Below are 19,608 nucleotides of genomic sequence, written 5' to 3'. Positions count from 1 at the left end.
CATTCAGTGAGACCTGGACAGGCTGGAGGACTGGGCAGAGAAGAACCTGATGAAGTTCAACAAAGGCAAGTGTAGGGTCCTGCACCTAGGGAGGAACAGCCCCAGGCACCAGTACAGGTTAGGGGTGGACCTTCTGGAAAGCAGCACTGCAGAGAAGGGCTTGGGAGTTCTGGTGGACAACAGGTCGACCATGAGCCAGCACTGTGCCATTATGGCCAAGAAGGCCAATGGTATCCTGAGGTGCATTAGGAAAAACATGACCAGCAGGTCTGCCCTGGTGAGGCCGCATCTGGAGTACTTTGTCCAGTTCTGGGCTCCCCAATTTAAGAAGGATAAGGAATTACTGGAGGGAGTCCAGTGGTGGGCTATGAAGATGATTAGGGGCCTAGAGCACCTTTCTTATGAGGAAAGACTGTGAAAGTTGGGTCTGTTCAGCCTGGAGAAGGCTGAGAGGGGATTTCATCAATCCTTATAAATATGTCAAGGGTGGATGTCAAGAGGATGGGACCAGACTCCTTTCAGTGGTGCCCAATGACAGGATGAGGGACAGTGGTCACAGACTGAAACACAGGAGGTTGCATCTGAATTTGAGGAGAAACTTCTTCACTTTGAGGGTGACAGAACGCTAGAACAGGCTGCCCAGAGAGGTTGCGGAGTCTCCTTCTCTGGAGATATTCAAGACCTGCCTGGACACATTCCTGTGCAATCTACTCTTGATGTACCTGCTTTAGCAGGTGGGTTTTACTAGTTGATCTTCAGAGGTCCCTTCCAACCCCAACCATTCTTTGAACAGGCTGCCCAGAGAAGCTGTGGTTGCCCTGTCCCTGGAAGTGTTCAAGGCCAGGTTGGGTGAGGCTTTGGGCAACCTAGTCTAGTGGAAGATGTCCCTGCCCATAGTATGAGGGTTGGAACTAAATGATCTTTAAGGTCCCTTCCAACCCAAACCGTTCTGTGTTTCTATGATTCTATGATAAACTAACGTCTAGTTGTAAGGATAATTCCGTCTCTGTAACCTGAGATAGGCTGTAAGGGAGGGAATAAGGGAATATATTTTATGGATGGCATCCCACACAATTCATTACCATAGGAATTCAGAATAACTTCTTGTCACTTATGATCACAAGACATATTCTTAGACTCCTACTGTAGGAAGTGATAATTACTTTTAATTGAATGTCTCCTTACTCTTTCTACCAATCCATCAATAAATCAATCTTGCTGGTAAATTTGAATTATCTGGCTGTTTTTCTTAAGTGCTGTTCCCTTAATTAGGAGCACAGTTATTCAGAATTGTTACTGTGAATAGAGTGTAAGTACAGCAGATAACAGAGTGCTTTTAGGACTAAAACGAAACTGTTTAATAGACTTAGGCCATTACATAAGCAATAAAAATTCAGTTTGGTGGTGAAGGATCTCGTGAATGAGATCCTTATTCTCTCCTTTGTTTGACCACAGAAGTCTGTGAGAATCCTTATGATAGCTCATAGGCAGAATCAGCATTTTAAAAAACGATGCTTTGTAATTCATTGGCATTCCTTAAAATAGGTTTTCAGGATAGTAAAAGCCTAGCCACAGGAATGAAAGGTCTGAAAGGCAGAAGTGAGAAATGCATTCTGCACCCAAAAAGAGAATATCAGTCGCCTTCAACAACACTAATTTCACAGATAATTGGTAAATAACAATGTGCATAAACTGCAATCCACTCCTTCCCAAAGCTTTACATGAGCACAGGTGATACTTGGAAAAGAAAATAGCTGTTGTGTTTTGCCTATCAAGAAGCCTCCTAAACAGCTGGTTTTGGGACAAGGCTCTGGGAGAGCAGAGTCCCTGTGAAGTTTCTGATGGTCTCCTATGTGTAAACCAATTTCCAGGTCTACCAGGGAGCCAGGCCTTCCCGAGGAGCAGGGCAACATGTACTGTGTTCTGCCATGTCCTCTTCAAAATTTTTGGTCCACTGTAAGTGCAAGGAGCCTTGACTAACTTATGGAGGAAGCATCTATAGTGTTCCTCCATCCTCCTGCAGTGGCAGTGCTGATGTCCTGGGGGATCTCCATGTCTGCCTTTGCAGCCACGAGCACCACTGCTGCACTGTCAAGGTAGCAGCCTGCAGCAGTATACAGAGCACAGTGCTGGAAGTTACCTACCCAATCCTGCTCCTGGGTGGGAACCATACCCACAGTAAAGCCTGAAACAGCATCCCTCCATTCAGGGGTTTTGGAGGATGCAGAGGTGGGCAACAGCCACCTTTACCCCAAGCCCTTCTCTCATACCAGGTCACAGGTTTGGAGCTGTATGTTTACCTAATGTTTGGGCAAACATGGGAAGTCAAATAGTCCTGCTCAAACAATCTGGCAAGAATTAAAAAAATACTTTCAAAGAATTAAATGCAGTTTGTCGCAGTTGGCCATGCACTATGTATCTGGAGGGTTCTTGAAAGCTTGGATGCTCAGGAGTGGGGGTCGGGGCAGAAAATGAATGTGTGTGGTGGAGTTCCCCTTCCCTGGCATTATCTTAGAGGATTTTTTAGAAAGATGCTGAAAGCTCATATGCATATAGTAGCAGCAAGCTTTTAACCTGCCAGCCCTTAGATGGTAGTAAAAACGCCATGTTAGTTATTTGGGAAACACATAAACAAGGACAAAAGAAATATTCCCCTGTACAGCAGAAGACAGTTTAAATGGATTAGGCTCTGGCATAGCACTTAAGTTTATCAGTCATTTAGTGTTTAGGATGTACAATACAGCCGTATGTGACTTGCCAACTATCTGGGCTTCCCTCACTGTTTCTGGTTTGGCAACAACGTGGTTTTTCACCCTGTTGCAATGCTGACTGCCAAGGAGACATGGCCAGCTTTCTGCTTCCTGTCTTCCTCTTTGTCCTGGCTTGGCCTGCACTCTGCCTGCCAAGTCACAGATGCCAAAAGCTTATACAAAAAGGTCAAATAACTGAGGCTTGCAATCACCTATGCCAACATTTGTATTTTCTTTTTATTCTTCTGTATTCAGCTAAAGGGAGAGTACATGGCATATAGCTGAGACAGGAATACAGAGAAACTTTTGACAATAGGAGTGTATGGGTCACAGTTTTGCAAACTGCTCTCAGTGGCAGTCAACACTGAACATTTTAAGAGGAATTCCAAGTAAAGCTCAGAGAAATGTGAAGTGCTAAAGATATATAACCTTTTTGGGTTTTTTTTGCATTTATCCTTCTCCTCTCCCCCACCCAGTTTGTTTTTGCTTACTCCTGCAGTTCTACTGAATTTGGGAGTGAATGTCCTTCGGAGTTTAGTACTACAGTCCCTTGCAGTTGGATCTGCAGCTACATTAATATTTGTGATCCTGTTGTGACTATTAAGAAAATTAATCTTAAGATGGTATTTATAACTGGGAAGTTCTAATAATAAGTATATTCAGAACCTGAACTTCACCAACATAAATCTGAAAACTCCGGAATTGAGCAGTTTGTACATTTTTTCCCCAGATGAAATTTGTTTGCCTGATTTTCATTTTGCTTCTCTCCACCTTGTGAAGATGAAGCAGGAAAATGGATCTACTGCTTCTATTTCTGTAATGATTCTTACCATGACTATGATATTCACCTAATGCTTTAATCTCCTGGTTTTCGACAAAACACTAAGACTGATAATAGTAGCCATAAATGCAGCTTGACTGTTGGCCATGAGTTGTAAAATTGCATGATTGTAGGGGAAGCCTTCTGTTTGATGATTCATCAAAGTCCAGGTTGCAAAGCCCAGCTTTGTATTTCAGTTGGTCTTCAAAAGAAACTGTTCACTTTGTTCATCATCTGCCCAGCCTCTCCCCTACCTTACACACCTTTAAAGAGCGAGTGTTTCTTTAAAGTAACAGCAACAAGCAAGAGAAAGATCCTTTCAGCAACAGGCCCCTTCATAAAAAGCAGCATTTGATTGTCTGTCTCTTTTTCAGTTGAGCAAGAAACCTGCACAGTTCTTAGTGATTTTAGTTTGTTTAACTACAAGTATTTTCCCAGACACTGGGAAGGTTGCAGGCTCGAGAAATATTCCCAGGCACGTAATGGTGGCAGGAGAAAGGGAGAAAGAGATTGCAAAGAGAAGGTAGGGGAATGAATTTGTTGTTGGTTGTTTTGTTCATTCATACAGGTGGTTGCAAGTTATCTTATAGTAAATCTTTAACAATTTCATGTGCGGTATTATTCCTAAAGTTAATTGCAGACCTAGACCTTGGGTAAAAGGGCTGCCAATGTCATTAACGGAATGACAGTGCAGTTCCTAGAGTCAAACATTGCTTGTAGACATCCACTTCTAACTCTACACACAAAGCCACATATTCTGAATTCATTGCATACCAGGGTGTAATTTACTCAGATATATGCCCTCTGCTCTTAGTAATGTGATGGAAGAATCTTCTGTAAGTGCAGGTGGCAATTGTTACTACTATTTGTCTGTTCTGAAGGAGGGTTGTCTGTCTCTGTCCTTCCAGCTGTGATTCTCTGAGTTGTGAACACTGCTGGCTGTATTTGCCCCCTAGAGCAGAGAGCACTAGTAGTGGTGATGGACTTGAGAAGTCATGCAGTTTTGTTTCTTTATTGGTGAATATTTTGGATGTTCTTCAGTGCCAGGGTAAGGATAGTCATCTTCTCAGGTACCTGAAAGTGAAACATCACTGCAGAGTTTCTACAGAGCTTGATTTTGTGGAGTATTTCAGGAAGCTTTCTCTTGGGAACGCCTGAAATCAGCAAGATGATCTTGATTGCTGCTGTTTATTTTGTGACCTTAAAACTGACTCATCTGCCCTGCAGAAGAAAGGATTGCAGGTATGCATATATGTGAACAAGAGCAAAATTCAGTTTTAAATATTGTCCTTTGCAGGCCATCAACCTTGAATTTTTTTGCTAGCAGGGACTGAACACAGGTAGTCATCTGATCCAAGGGTCTTCAGGCTGTACAGGTTGTTGAAATCAGTCTGCAATCCCTGTAAGAAGGAAATGGTCTTTCCTGAGAGGCACAAACTTCATTTTTACAGATCTCGAGACAATAAGGAATTTGTCATTTGGGCTAAGAATTTACCATGGCTTTCTGATGATTTAAGCCCTTCAAGTCTTGGTCATGAGTCTGCAACTGATGTCAAGGGAATGTATTTCAGGAGTCTGAGAGAGCACTTGAATGAAGCATGGAAACATAGGAAAGAGTATTTTTAACACATCATCCAGATATGTCAATTTACTGTGGTTCTCCCCTGCTAATCTCATGGAAGTATATGGCCCAGAGAATTTGCCTCTTAACCGTACCTCTTGTTCTGCCTAATAATCATTGCACTTCTTTTTAATGTCTCATAGCTTAATAAATGTTATTTCCTAATGTGATTTTTATTACATATGTTTAACCTAGTCTGGTTATTAGTTTGTTTGTTTGTGGTTTGTTTTGTTTGTTTGTTTGTTTGTTTTTTAAATGGTGCAACATACTGATTATATTTTTTGCATCTGCTGATTATGAAAATGGACTTTGGCTAATAAATTTAGAAGACAGCTACCATTTTGGTGCTGATATGTGCTTTTGCTCAGAGATCTTTGTGATTGCTTATCATCCATACGAACTTCGCTACCTAAGTTGAGTTAATCTGTGGTGTATTGTTTGAAATGGTATAGGTGAGAGCTGTGCAAAGAAGCCCAGACTTGCTGTGGTTGAGCCAACTTGTGTATGGGAAGCAGTGTACGCTTGCAGGCTTGACATTCTTCCTAGATTCATGTTTTCTGGGCTGTCTCCTATATGCATGCACGTACTGCCTAACAAACTGTGGTAACCTGTAGGCTAAACTTTGTATAAAGCTTTACTTTTATTATTATTGTGATGGCAATCTGTCTTCATATGCTGTTTTTGTCTCCTGAATGCTTACATCATGCTGTTATCAATAGTTATGCATATGGAAGTGATATGATTGTTCATTTGATTAAAAAAGAAGAAAGGGGCCATACAGCAATGCTAGTGTTTCCTGGGGGAACACAGAGCTTTAAACTTATAGCAGACAAACTGGCTTGATATGGAGCTTGTTTTAACTTTGTTACATGAACTTTATTTTGAGCAATCGTGTAGGCAGGAAGGCTAATGCCAGAATCACTTTGGAAAAATTGGCCAGAAAATGCGCTGGCATATTCTTAGTTTCTGGCATTCGCTTCGCTGCTGCTGGCACTCTCTGTCGCCAGCCCTGACTTTGCCTCGCTTTGCTGCAGGCAGGTCACACACCTCTGTTTTGGTCTCACATGTGGAAGTGCGTTGGTGCCAGTGAATAGAAGAGTATCATGTGAAAAGCATACATTGCAATGAGACAGCCTCAGCCCTCTAACATGCCTGTCAGTCACACCCACTGGGTGGAGAAACACAGCCCTAGGCCAAGGTGAATTTCATGAGAAAACTGGATTTTCTCATGTTCTTACCATTACTGATATCATACTGTTGTCCTGAAAAGGCTCTATTGTTGTTCACGTTTCACTTTTAAGTAGACATTAAAGGGATACTCTTTGTTATTCCGATGTACAGCATCTCCTGGAAAAGTGCTTGAAAACATGAAAGCATTTCGGGCTTTCAGATATTTGCTTGCTAGAACTGTTCATAAAGGTAAAAATTATTGTATAACTAGCCAATTGATCTCAATGTGAATTTTAGCAACTCCTGAACTACTGAAAGATAGGCTGATCTGAATGAATTCTAGTCTTGGCATTGCACACTCTTCCAAACTCACGTCAAGTTGCTGAAGCAGCACAGACAGATTGACATTACACTGCTCTGAAGTGTTGGTAGCAACCACAATAAAGGGAGGCTTGGCTAGAAAGGGAGCTGTAAGAATATATTTTCGGAAGTGCACAAGGTGTATGTGTTTTTGTGGAGGGCAGGGAGGGACAGGCAGAAGGAAGGTAAGGCAAAGTCTGAGAAGTTCTCAAGTTTCCTTTAAGGTACTGTCGTCTGCTTGAAATCGGTCATAAAAGGGTCTGCTGTAATTACAGTGCATACACCTGAACTCTTGTGCAGTGCACTGTGTCTCATTTAACTCCTTTGGGTCAAGTGAGCTTAACCCATTTGTTCAGGAAAAATACAGCACAGAGCTGTCAAAATGCTTCAATGCACATAAGAAGATGTCAAACTGATTCTTGAACGTGCTGTGTGGGTGCACTAAGGGGAAAATGGTTAGTATTGTTCCCAGAAGAAGGACAGTGCAAGTATTCAGTTGCTATTTTTTGCTATACAGATTTTAGAAAAACCTGAAATATTTCTGTAAGGAATGCTGTTGTGAAGGTGCCGTTCACATTTATTCCTGTTCTTTCAGTAATGCACAAGAGAGTTAGCATGTTTAACTCATTAGACTTTTCCCTCTACAAAGCCCCAGACAATGGTATATAAGTAAGATAACCCTGAAGCTATATGCATTTATAATTTCAGCACACAGACGCAAAGATACATGAATATACAAACTTATTAAAATGGAAAGGACAGGACTGCTTGGATTAAATGTTATCCTATATATTTAACCAGCAGGAGTTTTTTTGTGGGTTGTGGTTTGTTTTTTGTTTTTTGGTTTGTTTGTTTGTTTGTTTGTTGTTTTTTGGTTTTTTTGTGTTATTGTTTCCTTTGTGTGTGTGTGTGTGTTTCTTTTCTTTTTTTTTTTCTTTTAAAGTAAAAAAGGGCCTCTAATGAGAATGTAACTCCTGCAGTTACAGTAGATATGCTGAGTGTCTAAAGTTGCTCATTCTGGCTTTGTGTCTTGGAGAGGTTGGGTGATGCAACCCCCATTGCTGTCTGCCACAAACTGAAATTTGAGTTTCTCTTGCATTTCCAGCAAACTTGTACAAGGTTTTTTATCTCCAAAGACTTTTTATAGCTGCAGACCAAATTAAACTTCATAGAGTTCTCAAGGTCCTGCTGTGGTGGAACAGCAGTAAGAAAATAAGCCTGAGGAACTCTGGACAGTTAAATAATGTTCAAGGCACTGGCAAGTTACCAGGTGCAGTAAGAATTGTGAGTTAGTGCTTTGTCGTTGTTGCTGTTTTTTGGGGTTTTTTTGGGTTTTTTTTAACTTAATTAACACTCAATTGTTATTCGTGCAAACAAAAAAGGTGGTAAGCAATAAAAATAAAAACCTTGGCATTTGAATCCATACAACTGTTTTTTTAGTTAAAAAGTAGTTTGCTTTTTCCAAATATAGGGATACCCTTAAGTACTACAAGAATATTTGCCACCTTTAGTAAATAAATCAAAATACAGGGAGCAAAAGCAGCCTATGTTGTATGCTGAACCAGTAAGCGTATTTTAAAGCCTTGGTTGCAGAACTGCACTTGGTACTGTAACTATATCAGGGAATTTCACCTATGTAGATGATGCTAATATATTAGAAATTAGCAGAAGTGAAGGATATGCTGGCATGTAATATCCGGTGAAAGTTATAGAATTACAAACCAGATGCTCCCATTTGATATTAGCCACAACATGACAAAATTATGCTGGGAAGGCACAAAAGAACAAAAGAACATGATCAGACAGGATTTGATATTATTTTTTATAGCTTTTGACCAATATGACTGAAACAACAGTAATATTGCTAATAGGGAGATAGGGAGTCCGTGGGAAAAATGTTCTTTAAAATTGCTTTAAAGGGCAAGTTTTAAATTACGATACTTTTTTTTCCTTTTCTTTGGTTGCACGCTTTTTAAAAAAATCCTTCATTTTTTTCAGAACATCCCTGCCAAAACCCCGAACAGTCATACCTTTCTATGGGTTAGTCGGTTCTACATTTTAAGTTCTCCTCTGGCACATCATATGATTAGGTACTGCTAATTTTTATCTACTGTAGAAGATCGAAGTAGGCAGAAAATCAATACATTGATCAGAATTTATTTTTTTATCAGGGTTGCTTCAGTACTCTATACATTGTCTCATCTCATTACTTATTTATTACCAGCTTGCATATGATGGAAAATAAACACAGTGGCTGTGAGCACACATGCAATGCCAGTCACGTTTATGAACCAGTGGTATGCAAAGGTAACATAACCTACAAATTATGTGTATATACATCTATAATAAAAAATATGTTACTTATGGACACACAGAACTGTGACATTCCTTATATCGCATCTCTGTTAGATGCAAATTAATATCCCAGTGTTTAAAAATTACACATAACATCAACTGGCAATCTCAAGAGAAGAAATACCCATCAGTGTATGGTCAGCAGTTGAAAAAAACCCAACCCAACCAACCAACCCAACTCAAACCAAACCATCACTCTTTTGGGGTCTTAGAAGTGTAATCCGTATTCTTTATGCTAAAGTTTGCACTTTACCACCAGTCATAAAGTTGGAATTAATTGAAATGAAAACATAGTCGTGGTAGTATTGTGGATCATAGATGAAAACTAGGAGATACTTTGGTAAATGTTACAGTATTTAAAAACACTACAATGACGCTCAGGTTGTCAAATCATTAAGACTTTTCCCTCCTATTTCAGAGAAAATTTTAATTTTGTTTTTGGCACCTAAATATTATTATACTTACTGGAAGGGGACTACCTCATACTGTTCTTAGCTGCCTTGAAAAAATACTAAACGCTGTGGTGCTCTACTCTAGTTTTGGAGTTTCCATGATATGTAAAACCCCAGTGTTTTAGTTTAATTGCCGTTTATTTCCACCAGTTAGTGTATAGTGTGGTGGCATACTTAGAATTTTAGGAAATCTCTGTCTAAAGAATAATATAGAGGCCTTGTGAACCTCTGCTAATGTTTGTAAACTACTTTGTGCATTGTCAGGCATTGTTTTAGAGTCATGAAGCAGCATAAAATTGTAACTTCCTTAAAGACTGAGGAATTTAGCTTTTATTACTGTATGTTTAAGTGGAGTATGCAATGCACTTTGAAGAAAAAATGCAGTCCCATCCTAGAGCATTTATCGAACTATGCTTTTTTTTTTTTTTTTAAACTGTAATTTACCATGACATGCCTCATCCAAAGCTCACTGGGACAACTTCCCATTGATTTTAACTATCTTTGACTGAGACCCATATTGAACAAAACTACTTCTTTTTTGTTTGTTTGTTTTTGTAGTCATGTCATCATCATCCTATGCCTAAAAATTTTGCCTTATGTAGTGGAAATGTGTATTTCAACTCCCTGAACTCTTTTTGCTTTACTAGTCTAAAATGCAACACAAAATGAAATCCTGACTGCATGGCAGCCAGCGGTAAAATCCACATTGATTTCCATGAAACCAGACTGCACATAGAAGTTCTTAGTATTATACATTGCATGAAAACGAGGGTCAACCTTTGTATTTTACGATATAATAAAATGGCCAGTTTATATATGCAAGCAAATTCCTATTTTTTACATGCAGATATGAGCTTTTTCATTAATTAATATGAACTATCATATATTTTCTTTCTTCTCTAAATGCCCAAATAAGTCTTTCACTGTGTTCTACCTTCTGCTTTTCATTTTTTGAAGAATCTGTAATATAATCTCTTTATGATACATACCTTAATTGAAAAGGTTTCTTGGTTTCCAAGAACAACTTCTGAATGTTTCTGACTATGGCTAGTATTCACGGTGTCTTCCAGATGGATAAAATTAAGTGTTCATATCTCATCCTTTCCTACTAAATCCAGCAAGTTTTGGAAAGCAGCTTCATTCTTTCACATTCATCCACATGTGGCAAGATACCTATGTAAATCTCTTCTTAACGTACATGTCAAAAAAGAGGTCAGCTAATATTATGTAGTATGGGGAACATTTGTTTCAGGCCATGAAAAAATATAACCCTTTTCTTAACTTCAAAATGTGTGTGCATGTCTGCGTGTGTATGCATACATATATATAATATGTATATATTCCATGCACAACTTAGCCTATAACACAGCTGGGGAAAGTTGTTCCATTTTCAAAATGAGCAACATATGGTCTTTATAAATTGTACAAGAAATATTTTGAATAAATAAGTATTGTGATTTATTTTACATAAACAAATAAGGGAATTTAAATTAAAAAGATAAATCTGTGCATGGTACATAAAACTGAAAAGCTGACTATGTTTATTGCTATTTTGGTTCTGGTAAGTGATTCTAGGTCCTTGAATTTCTTTCAACTATATGAAAACTGGATTCACTCCCAGAGCTCCACTTCTTAACTAGGGCAGTTTAAAAACTAAACAAGGGCTGAGTCAGTTAATTAATTTAAATGAGATTACAAATCAGAAACACATTACGTAATGCTGATTTAATTACCATTTTTTATTTACCTAATTAAAACACTCTGAAGAAAAGTTAACAGTCTTGACAATGGCCAGTGGAGTGACTTGGCAGCAGCAGGTCTGAGCTGCTGATAACAGGGGAGGTGAAGCAGGGAGCCCACCATGACCTGCATGGCTCTGACGCCCCAAAACTGTCACACACCGCCTTCTCTCAGCCCACCTGGTAGGAGGAAGTCCCTGAACAACCTGGCCATGGTGATGCCACTGCAGCTGCAGACCCCACCACAGCGGCTGCGGAGCCTGCCCCATGGGGATGGAGGGGCACTTGGCCAAAAGCTGTGGGGTTTCTCCCCGTCGTGCCAGCCACAGGAGAACTGGCTTTTTATGGGAGGGCACAAGGGAGTGCAGTAAAAGGGGATGGGCGATGACTGAGTAGCTCTTGCTGTGTCCTCACTCCAAAGCAAACAGGCTCCAACCCAAATGAAAGCAGAGCCCTCTCCTGCCTGCCAGGCCAGCTGTCTCCCAGCAGAAGCACCTCCACGCCTGAGCTGTGAAGGCTTCCGTTGAATGACAGGCCTGCTTCGACTAAAACCTGGGTACCCGCCTGAGCTGACGGGTGACACAGATAGATAGATACCTTAGCTTTCTGGGGCCAGCGGTCAGTTCTGTTCCTCACTGCCTTTTTCGGGGAGGTGAAGGTTAGATGGCAGCACCCTTTCAAGGTAAAGAGAGTAGGTCGCTGTTACAGTGCCTCATGGCTCCTGGTGTGACGCGTGGGTGCTGATGAAGCCTGCTCTTGGAGGATCACAAAATGGATCAGCACATTCAGAGCAGCCCTTGCCACTGCTCTGGTCTCCCAAGAGGTCTCTCCCTTACCTCCTGGGTGCATACTAATGAAGGGAGTAAAAGTCAGTGAGGATTACTTGCTAAAGTGGAGTCTGCACTGAGGAACTGAGGCTTTCTTGAGATTTAAATGCACCTCATATCAATAGCAACCAGGATTTCTATTTCTGTGTCAGCTTAAGAGCACTGGAGGATGCCACAGACGCTCTGCAAGGCCAGCAATAAGTAATCCTTCCTTGCATGGCCACTGGGCCTTGCCAGTACAGTGTTGTCTGGGAGCAGATGCCACTGCCCCATGACTTGCACCTAAATGTCTAACTTCAGTTCATTACGGTGTTCATTTACTACCAGCTGTGCGAATATCAGGCTCATAAAAAACTTGTAGGCCTAGCACATCTTATACTTATCTGCGATAGCACCAGGTAGCAGTCTTGTTGATGGGGTACGATGCGAGACTTCTTCCTGCAAACTTGTCTGTCTCACGGTGCAGCCCTACTTGGTTTTTGAGTTGCTGCTTCTCCTTGTGTGAACTGTGGTTCATAGCATATATCTTCAGGGGTATAGAATAATAGAATCATAGAGTCACTTAGGTTGAAAAAGACCCATAAGATCATTGGGTCCAACCGTGAGCCTAGCACTGCCATGTACACTACTAAACCATGTCCCTAAGTGCCACATCTACACATCTTCGAAACACCTCCAGGGATGGTGACTCACTTCCCTGGGCAGCCTGTTCCAGTACTTGATCTAAACCTGCCCTGATGCAACTTGAGGCCATTTCCTCTTGTCCTATCACTTGCTACTTGGGAGAAGAGATCAACACCCTCCATACTACAACCTCCTTTCAGGTAGTTGCAGACAGCGACAAGGTCTCCCCTCAGCCTCCTTTTCTCCAGGCTAAACAGCCCCAGTTCCCTCAGCCGCTCCTCACAGGACTTGATCTCTAGCAAAGAAAATGGTGGGGGTGAGCATTTTATTATACTATACATAATCAGCCAAAATTTTCAGGGGAAGGATTTCCATTAAATGTGATGATCTATGAAAATGTGAACAATAAATCCCCTCTCAAGTTCACATACTTATGAAAACAAGGATGATGCTTGTACCAACTCATTTCAGCAGATATTTAATGCAGTAGAACACTTTCAGCTTGTTTATACCATAAACAAACTGAAATATCACTACAGCTGATGTGAATCGTGTGCATAAAATTGTACAATAATTCAGGGTCGTCTAATATAGAAGTTGTGTATAATGAAAGACATTGCTTTTGCAAAACGAAATTGTTAGAAGTATTTGAGAAGTTTGTCAATCCAATCAGTCACTTTGTCAAGGTAAAATAATGCAGGTAGTAGAAGGTGTGTTGTAGAATTAGGAAAATAATAATTAATGGTAATTATTTGAAGTGCACAAATGAGAGTACTTATTTATTTGCTTTATGAATTTTTGCTAATCACATTATTTGCTTTGGAGGTGAGGGAAATATCTTGCTTTTTTGTTGCCATGAATGCTTTCCTACCATGATGATGTTCTGAAAATCTGTGAAAGATGAAGAGATGATTTGGAAAGCTTTTTCCCTATGAGGACAGCCCAGCAGTGGAGGCTGGGCTGTCTCCATCCTTGAAGATTTTCATGCCCTGACTTTGTAAAGCCCTAAGCAGCCCAGTTTGATCCCATGGCTGAGCCTTCCCCTGGGCAGGGGCTGGGACTGGAGGTCTCACCAGATCACGGGCAGACTGAGGTGTCTTGCGATCCTGTGATTTTCAGGGGTACAAGCAAGTGCCTCAAGTTTGTGATGTCAGGTGGCAATGTAATCCTGAAGGATGACAGTCTAGGAAGTAGTTGTGTTTCTTGTTCCTGGTAGTGACTCTGTCAGTTGTCAAGTCAGATGCTGTATGTGACGGCTTGAATGGCATCAAACTGATACTTACATGGTGCCACATCTCTCTGCTTCTTTATTATCCTCCATCATGGACTATCAAAGAACGAGGGTGTATTTACATGCTGGTGAATGATTAAATTAGTGTCTGTTGGCTGAGATGAACTGAGTGCAAAGGCTGTCTCCTAGCCTGTGGCAAATGAAAAGTGACATGTGTTCACTGAAACCACTGAGGAAGTTTATTTGATTGGTATGACACCTGTGAAGAATCTGCTTATTTCTAAGACATGACTCAAGAAAGTATTTTTTCTTTTTACAGATTCTGCCTCTATTTGTTTTCAATGCCTTCAATGTTATGCTAAAGCAGAGGGCCTTAAAAGCAAAATTCCTTATACGGCATGGGGCATAAGGGAGATGTAGCATGACTTACTTCTTAAAGACAGTATCCTCTCTTATGGGCTGAAAAATGAAAGATTAGAGTACTGAGGTGACGAATACTAACTAACTACTAACTTTTATTCTGCAGCAAATAAGGATAAGTATTTCTGAGACCTGTGTGGAATAATTTTTTCAAGAAAAGCACATTGACAGTGAGAAGGAGGTTTTTCAAACAAACAAACAAACAAAAACCTGAAGAAAAAGAATAAACTGAGGGAACTTACAGTTGCAAGCTACCTAAATGACAATGGTGAAAATTTCAGTTTCATCATGTTGATGTGATGGGGTTTTATTTGCTACTAGTTGTATATCTTTGCTTACAACTTCTGGCTTAGGAAGATTTTTAATGCGTACAGATTTATTTAGTGGGAAAATTGAATGCAAAGCCAGATAGACAGATCATGAGTCTGGTTTATGTCTTTCTCCATCACACTGGAAGAAAAGTCTGTGATTTTTAAACCCAGGGCTCATGTATTAATTGATGATCTTGTGCAGGTGAGGATAAAGAAAGATTTAAAGTGTCTTAACATATATTTTACTTCCGTATTTTCTGTTGCTTTCCAAAAATGCCTCTTAGTCCCTCTTTTAGAAGAGCATTGCTCAAATGTCTCTTTTTATTCCATGTTCTGCTTATAAATTAAGTTATTAATATAATTTATTCATATAATGATTACGGTTCTCTTCTACTTTGCAAGGCTATTTGCATCCGATCAAATCAGGAGAGTGCTTTATAATTACTGACACTGGTAAGAGAACCGGATCCTCACAGGCCATCCCAGATCTGTGTCTTTCATCCTAAGAATGAGATACTTCTGTGCGCTTAAAGTGCAGAGTTACGTAGGTTGATACGCTCATACAGAATACAATTCTTTACTTTCTCAGCTGCTCTAAGTGAAGAGTTAGATAGGTTGCTTCTCATATTCAGCTTACAGTAATTCTTTGCTTTCTCAAGATCATTGAGACCCCACTGGCAAATATATTAGTAGCGTGTACTGCTCAAAACTGTGTGAGAATCGATCTGTGAAAATCATGATTGATCAGTAGTTAGTGTAAAACAGAGATAAATCTGACTGGCAAAATATGACAACTATACAACTGCTTGTCCTCATAACTGGAAATTTCCTTGCTAAGTTTATCTTATTATAATATGAAAAATAATTTTTTAAACTACCATCTGTCTTTAAATCCTGGGTCCAGAAAGTGGCCATGTTGACAATGAGAAAGTAAGAGTAAAGGCAAATTGATGTGCAAGAGCTAAAAATATTCTTCACTTTATGCATCTTTTTAGTGAATTTTAACAGGATAAAACTTCAAAGGCTGTCTTCTGGTAGGCATCATTAATCTAGTTTCAAATCTCTGTGTTCTCCCTGCTATACTGTCCAACCTTTATTAGGTGCATCTGCTGCCAAATTGGCACTTCATTTAGCCACACATCTGCAGTAGTTTTACACTCGGACTGTTGCTGTGTAAAATTAATCCTCTCTGATAATCTTAATTTAAATAATAATATGTATGGTTTGCAGCAGCAGAGAATGCGTATTAGAATAATATTAAAGTTCACGCCCTGCAGAGTGAACCTTCCCATTACAACACAGGAAAAAGGACGTTTGTCTGTATAAAGATCCATATGCACAGAAGCATAATATTTTTAGCATTTATTGTGGCTGATTGAATTTTCAAATTAACTTGATTTGATCTTTTAAGGGGATGTGCTGTATCTTATAATGAAAAGAAGCAAGCTTACTGAATGGTTATGTGTTGTGCTGTACAGTGGGACTCTTAAGAGTGCCCAAACCATTGGATGTGCAGAATATGACCAAGAGGCCTGCGCTTTATTCTTCCTACCTAGGGTTGAAGGGAAGAAATTTCATGTGAAATTCACTATCCAATATGCATTTTATTGTGTGCAAGAGTGATTTAAATCAGTATTGGAAAATTTAGTTGCGTTTTTAATGAAATTGAAACTGAGTTTTGCATGTGCCTTGGTCTTCCAGTACTCTGGTATGCCCCAGATGCTTGTCTTCCGTGAGAACTGTGATTCACATGAATTCAGTAGAACCTGAACTGTGAAATGGATTTCCATCTCATATCTTTTGTAGAATCAAAGTTGTGTTAACTTAAGCTTCTTGAGAGGCACATGTCTCAAGCCATGTTTGTTAAGCTATACAACACATGGTAATAGATTTCAATGAACTTCGTGTAGCAGGTGGAGAGAATCTTTCATTCTAGGTTGAGGGCTATGTTGGCTTTAAGAAGAGGTGATGGTGCTTGAAGGACAAGTACTTTTCTCCTTTTCTATCTTTTTTTCTTTATTTGGACACTGGTAGCAGCAATGCATTCAAGAACTCGGACTTCCCTCTGGGGTGCATTTGAGAGCAGCAATTTCTGTGGTGCTATGATACAATCTTTTGGTGGTCCTACACTTCTAGCAGGCACTGTTACATTAAAAAAAAAGAGTATTTTTTATTCAGACTGTAAAACTGCACCATTTTAGATACCTAATTACAGAACAAATTGTTGTGCTTCATTTAATTTCTTCTCTTTGCATACAAGAGTGTCTGTCATGTGTTTGTCAATAAAAAATATTGCAGTGGAGCAGGGTTTTGTTGTATTACTGGTGTGGGAATACAGCAAAAAGTAGATAGTTTTAGAGGCAACTGCTTTTATGAATAAGGATATAATTTAATATTTAGTGTGTTAACATCAAAGTGCATTATCCTCTTGATTCATTAGGTGCATGTATCATGAAAAGAACACTCTCTGAAGTCTACAGGGTTTGGATTTTTTTAGTTTTTTTAATTACATAATCTTTGTTTCACAGCAGAGATTTTCAGAAACTAGGAACACAAAGCCTAGATTGTATTAAAACGGACAGTCGTATTAGTGCAGTCTTGAGTCTGCGGAAGCAGCACAAGCCTTTCCGCTTTAAGGAAAGGGTAAAGATATGGGACTCATGACTGCAAACGCCATTAGTTGCCTGATCCAGTATATCTTTCTGGTCGTTACCTGAGATTAAACTACCTCTGCTTTGCTGATTATGCAATATTATATTTGTGGGATGGAGGGAAAGGGAATGAAAAGGTACCCTTGTAGATGTGTTTACAACTTGAGTGTTTACCTGAATGACTCTCTTGTCCTTATTCAGTGATCTGTGAGTTCCTTGTATTGGGATTGTTGCGTCTTTCACAATGTTTCTACTTCTGCATAGAATGGGTTACTTATAGTGTGTTTGTTCAATAATGCCCGCACGTAGGAAGTCAGGGAAATGACCTTTAAAGAACAAAGTTAAGTATTAGTTTAATACTGAAGAAGGGTCTTAAAAGATTGTGAGACACTTTCAAAACAAATTAGTAAAACATTTCTTTCATTTCTTTATAGATTCTGGACAACCAGGAAGTCCAAGCCACAATGATCCTGCCAAGAATCCACCAGGTAAATATAAGTTCCAGAACATGTGCATCTAACATTGTTTGAGAACAAAGATACTACTGTTAATAGTTAAAGAGAACATAATTGGTCAGCAACCTATTTTGCACTGGTAGGTACATATAATCAGGACAATCTGTGATTATTTTAGTTCTTTTTAACTGGCAATGCCTCAGTTGTACTTTGATCAACATTCATTTGATCTAAGGAATTTTTCTTTCAGTTCATGGTTCTTATAATTTTGTAAGTGGGGATGGGCAGAGGAGTAAGAAGAGAAGATCTCAAATAACTTTACTTTTATAAAAGTTTTCAAATGCAGCAGTTATTCTTTCATCTCAGACAAAACACAATTGGTCTACCTCTAAAGTCAGTGACCTGAGCTACCAGCTTTTTTACTTCTATTTAATACCTGCATTATGCAGGTATGTTCATTTTTTATATTTTTCACATCAGCTCAGAGCAGTTTTTGAACATGTTGTTAATGGGTCATGCTAGTGGCATTTGGATTTTTTTTTGACAGAGACATCAGTGTAAACAGTCCTTTCAAGGATTATCTAAAAATAAACATTCGAGGGAAAATCAAACCTAGACTTTGCTATTCCACACTGTTTAGACCACAGGTTCTTTGTATTTTCATGGTGTTATCCTTCAAATCATTTGGGCTATGCTAGTAAATCTTGTAATCTTTGTTGTTTTATTTAAGACAAGTGTGACAGACATACTATCACTTCTTAATGAACCAGCAGTGACTCCCGGGACCACTGTCCTACTATATCTTCTTATTTTGGCTCTCAGAAGAAGCGTCTATCTGAAATAAGCTGCAACTAACTCAGTTTGCACTTTTTCTAAATGCAAAATTAACCACGCTCTAACCAAGAAGTACCTGTGTGATGCTGTGTTGTTACATATACATACATATTTTCTGGATCTGTCCAAACATTAGGGAAAACATCCTGTGTTGTGGCTGTACCATTTTGTATGATGCATACGATCAAAGTATTCTCTATGTGTATCATGTGTGTTACATGTGAGTACACAAAAGTGGGAGAACCATCAAAGCTCATTATACAAAAAGCCACATTCCTGTAATATAAAAACCAGAAACATGTAATGGAAGATTGCAGATATGTTTTAGAGATATGAGGGCAGAACCAGTCAAATAACATGATAAACTCCTTTTCAAGTGATTTTTTTTTGAAGGGATGTTGCAGGCTTCAAGTCACTTGTGGCTGAAGACTTCAATGCTGTTTCTCTCCAAACTGCATGGCACGACTAGTCTTTTATATCTCTAATAAATTATGTAGGGTGGTGGTTTAGAAACCCAAACCAGCAAATTTTCACCTAAAATAAGCCTGAAAAAATTCCTCACAGATAAGCACAGTTTTATAAAACTTGCAGGATTTAGCTGTAGAGCATTTATTTTTGTATTAGAATATCTCTGGCTGTGAGTGCAAGAAAAACCAAATGGATTACCCCTTGTAATTTTGAAGGGTACTTTGTAGCCTCTGGGTTTGGGAAGCTGAAGGCAGAGTCTGGAAACTCACCTTCAAGGTGTTTCAAAAATCTGTTCTTAAATTACTACTGAGCGTTTGGAGTAAGAAGGTAGAAAGACATATTCCTCTAGTGAGGGTCACATCGTCTAGTAAGTCCGGTCTTAACAACCCTCATTCTCAACTCTGTGCTACTCCACCAAGGAGTAATCTTGCTGCCAGCAACAGAGCCCCGCGGAGGGCAGCAGATGAGCTGTATAGGCTTTATTTTGGCAGCTTGTGAGGCAAGGCCAGATGCCCCAATG

General features: G+C 39.5%; 1 protein-coding gene across 5 annotated transcripts in view; it reads left to right on the top strand.

Moving 5' to 3' along the window:
* NFIB (nuclear factor I B) overlaps positions 1–19,608 on the top strand; it is a 177,062-nt gene that overhangs the window by 83,476 nt on the left and 73,978 nt on the right. For all 5 annotated transcript variants that reach the window (XM_065655431.1, XM_065655430.1, XM_065655433.1 and 2 more), the window contains exon 3: positions 17,766–17,819. In XM_065655431.1, coding sequence (XP_065511503.1) covers positions 17,766–17,819 — 54 coding nt within the window. The remainder of the gene's footprint in view (positions 1–17,765; positions 17,820–19,608) is intronic.

The sequence above is a fragment of the Caloenas nicobarica genome, chromosome Z (assembly GCF_036013445.1).
Source record: "Caloenas nicobarica isolate bCalNic1 chromosome Z, bCalNic1.hap1, whole genome shotgun sequence".
NCBI lineage: Eukaryota > Metazoa > Chordata > Aves > Columbiformes > Columbidae > Caloenas > Caloenas nicobarica.
Note: the sequence above shows the minus strand (reverse complement) of the source record. Positions and strands in the feature narration are given on the sequence as shown.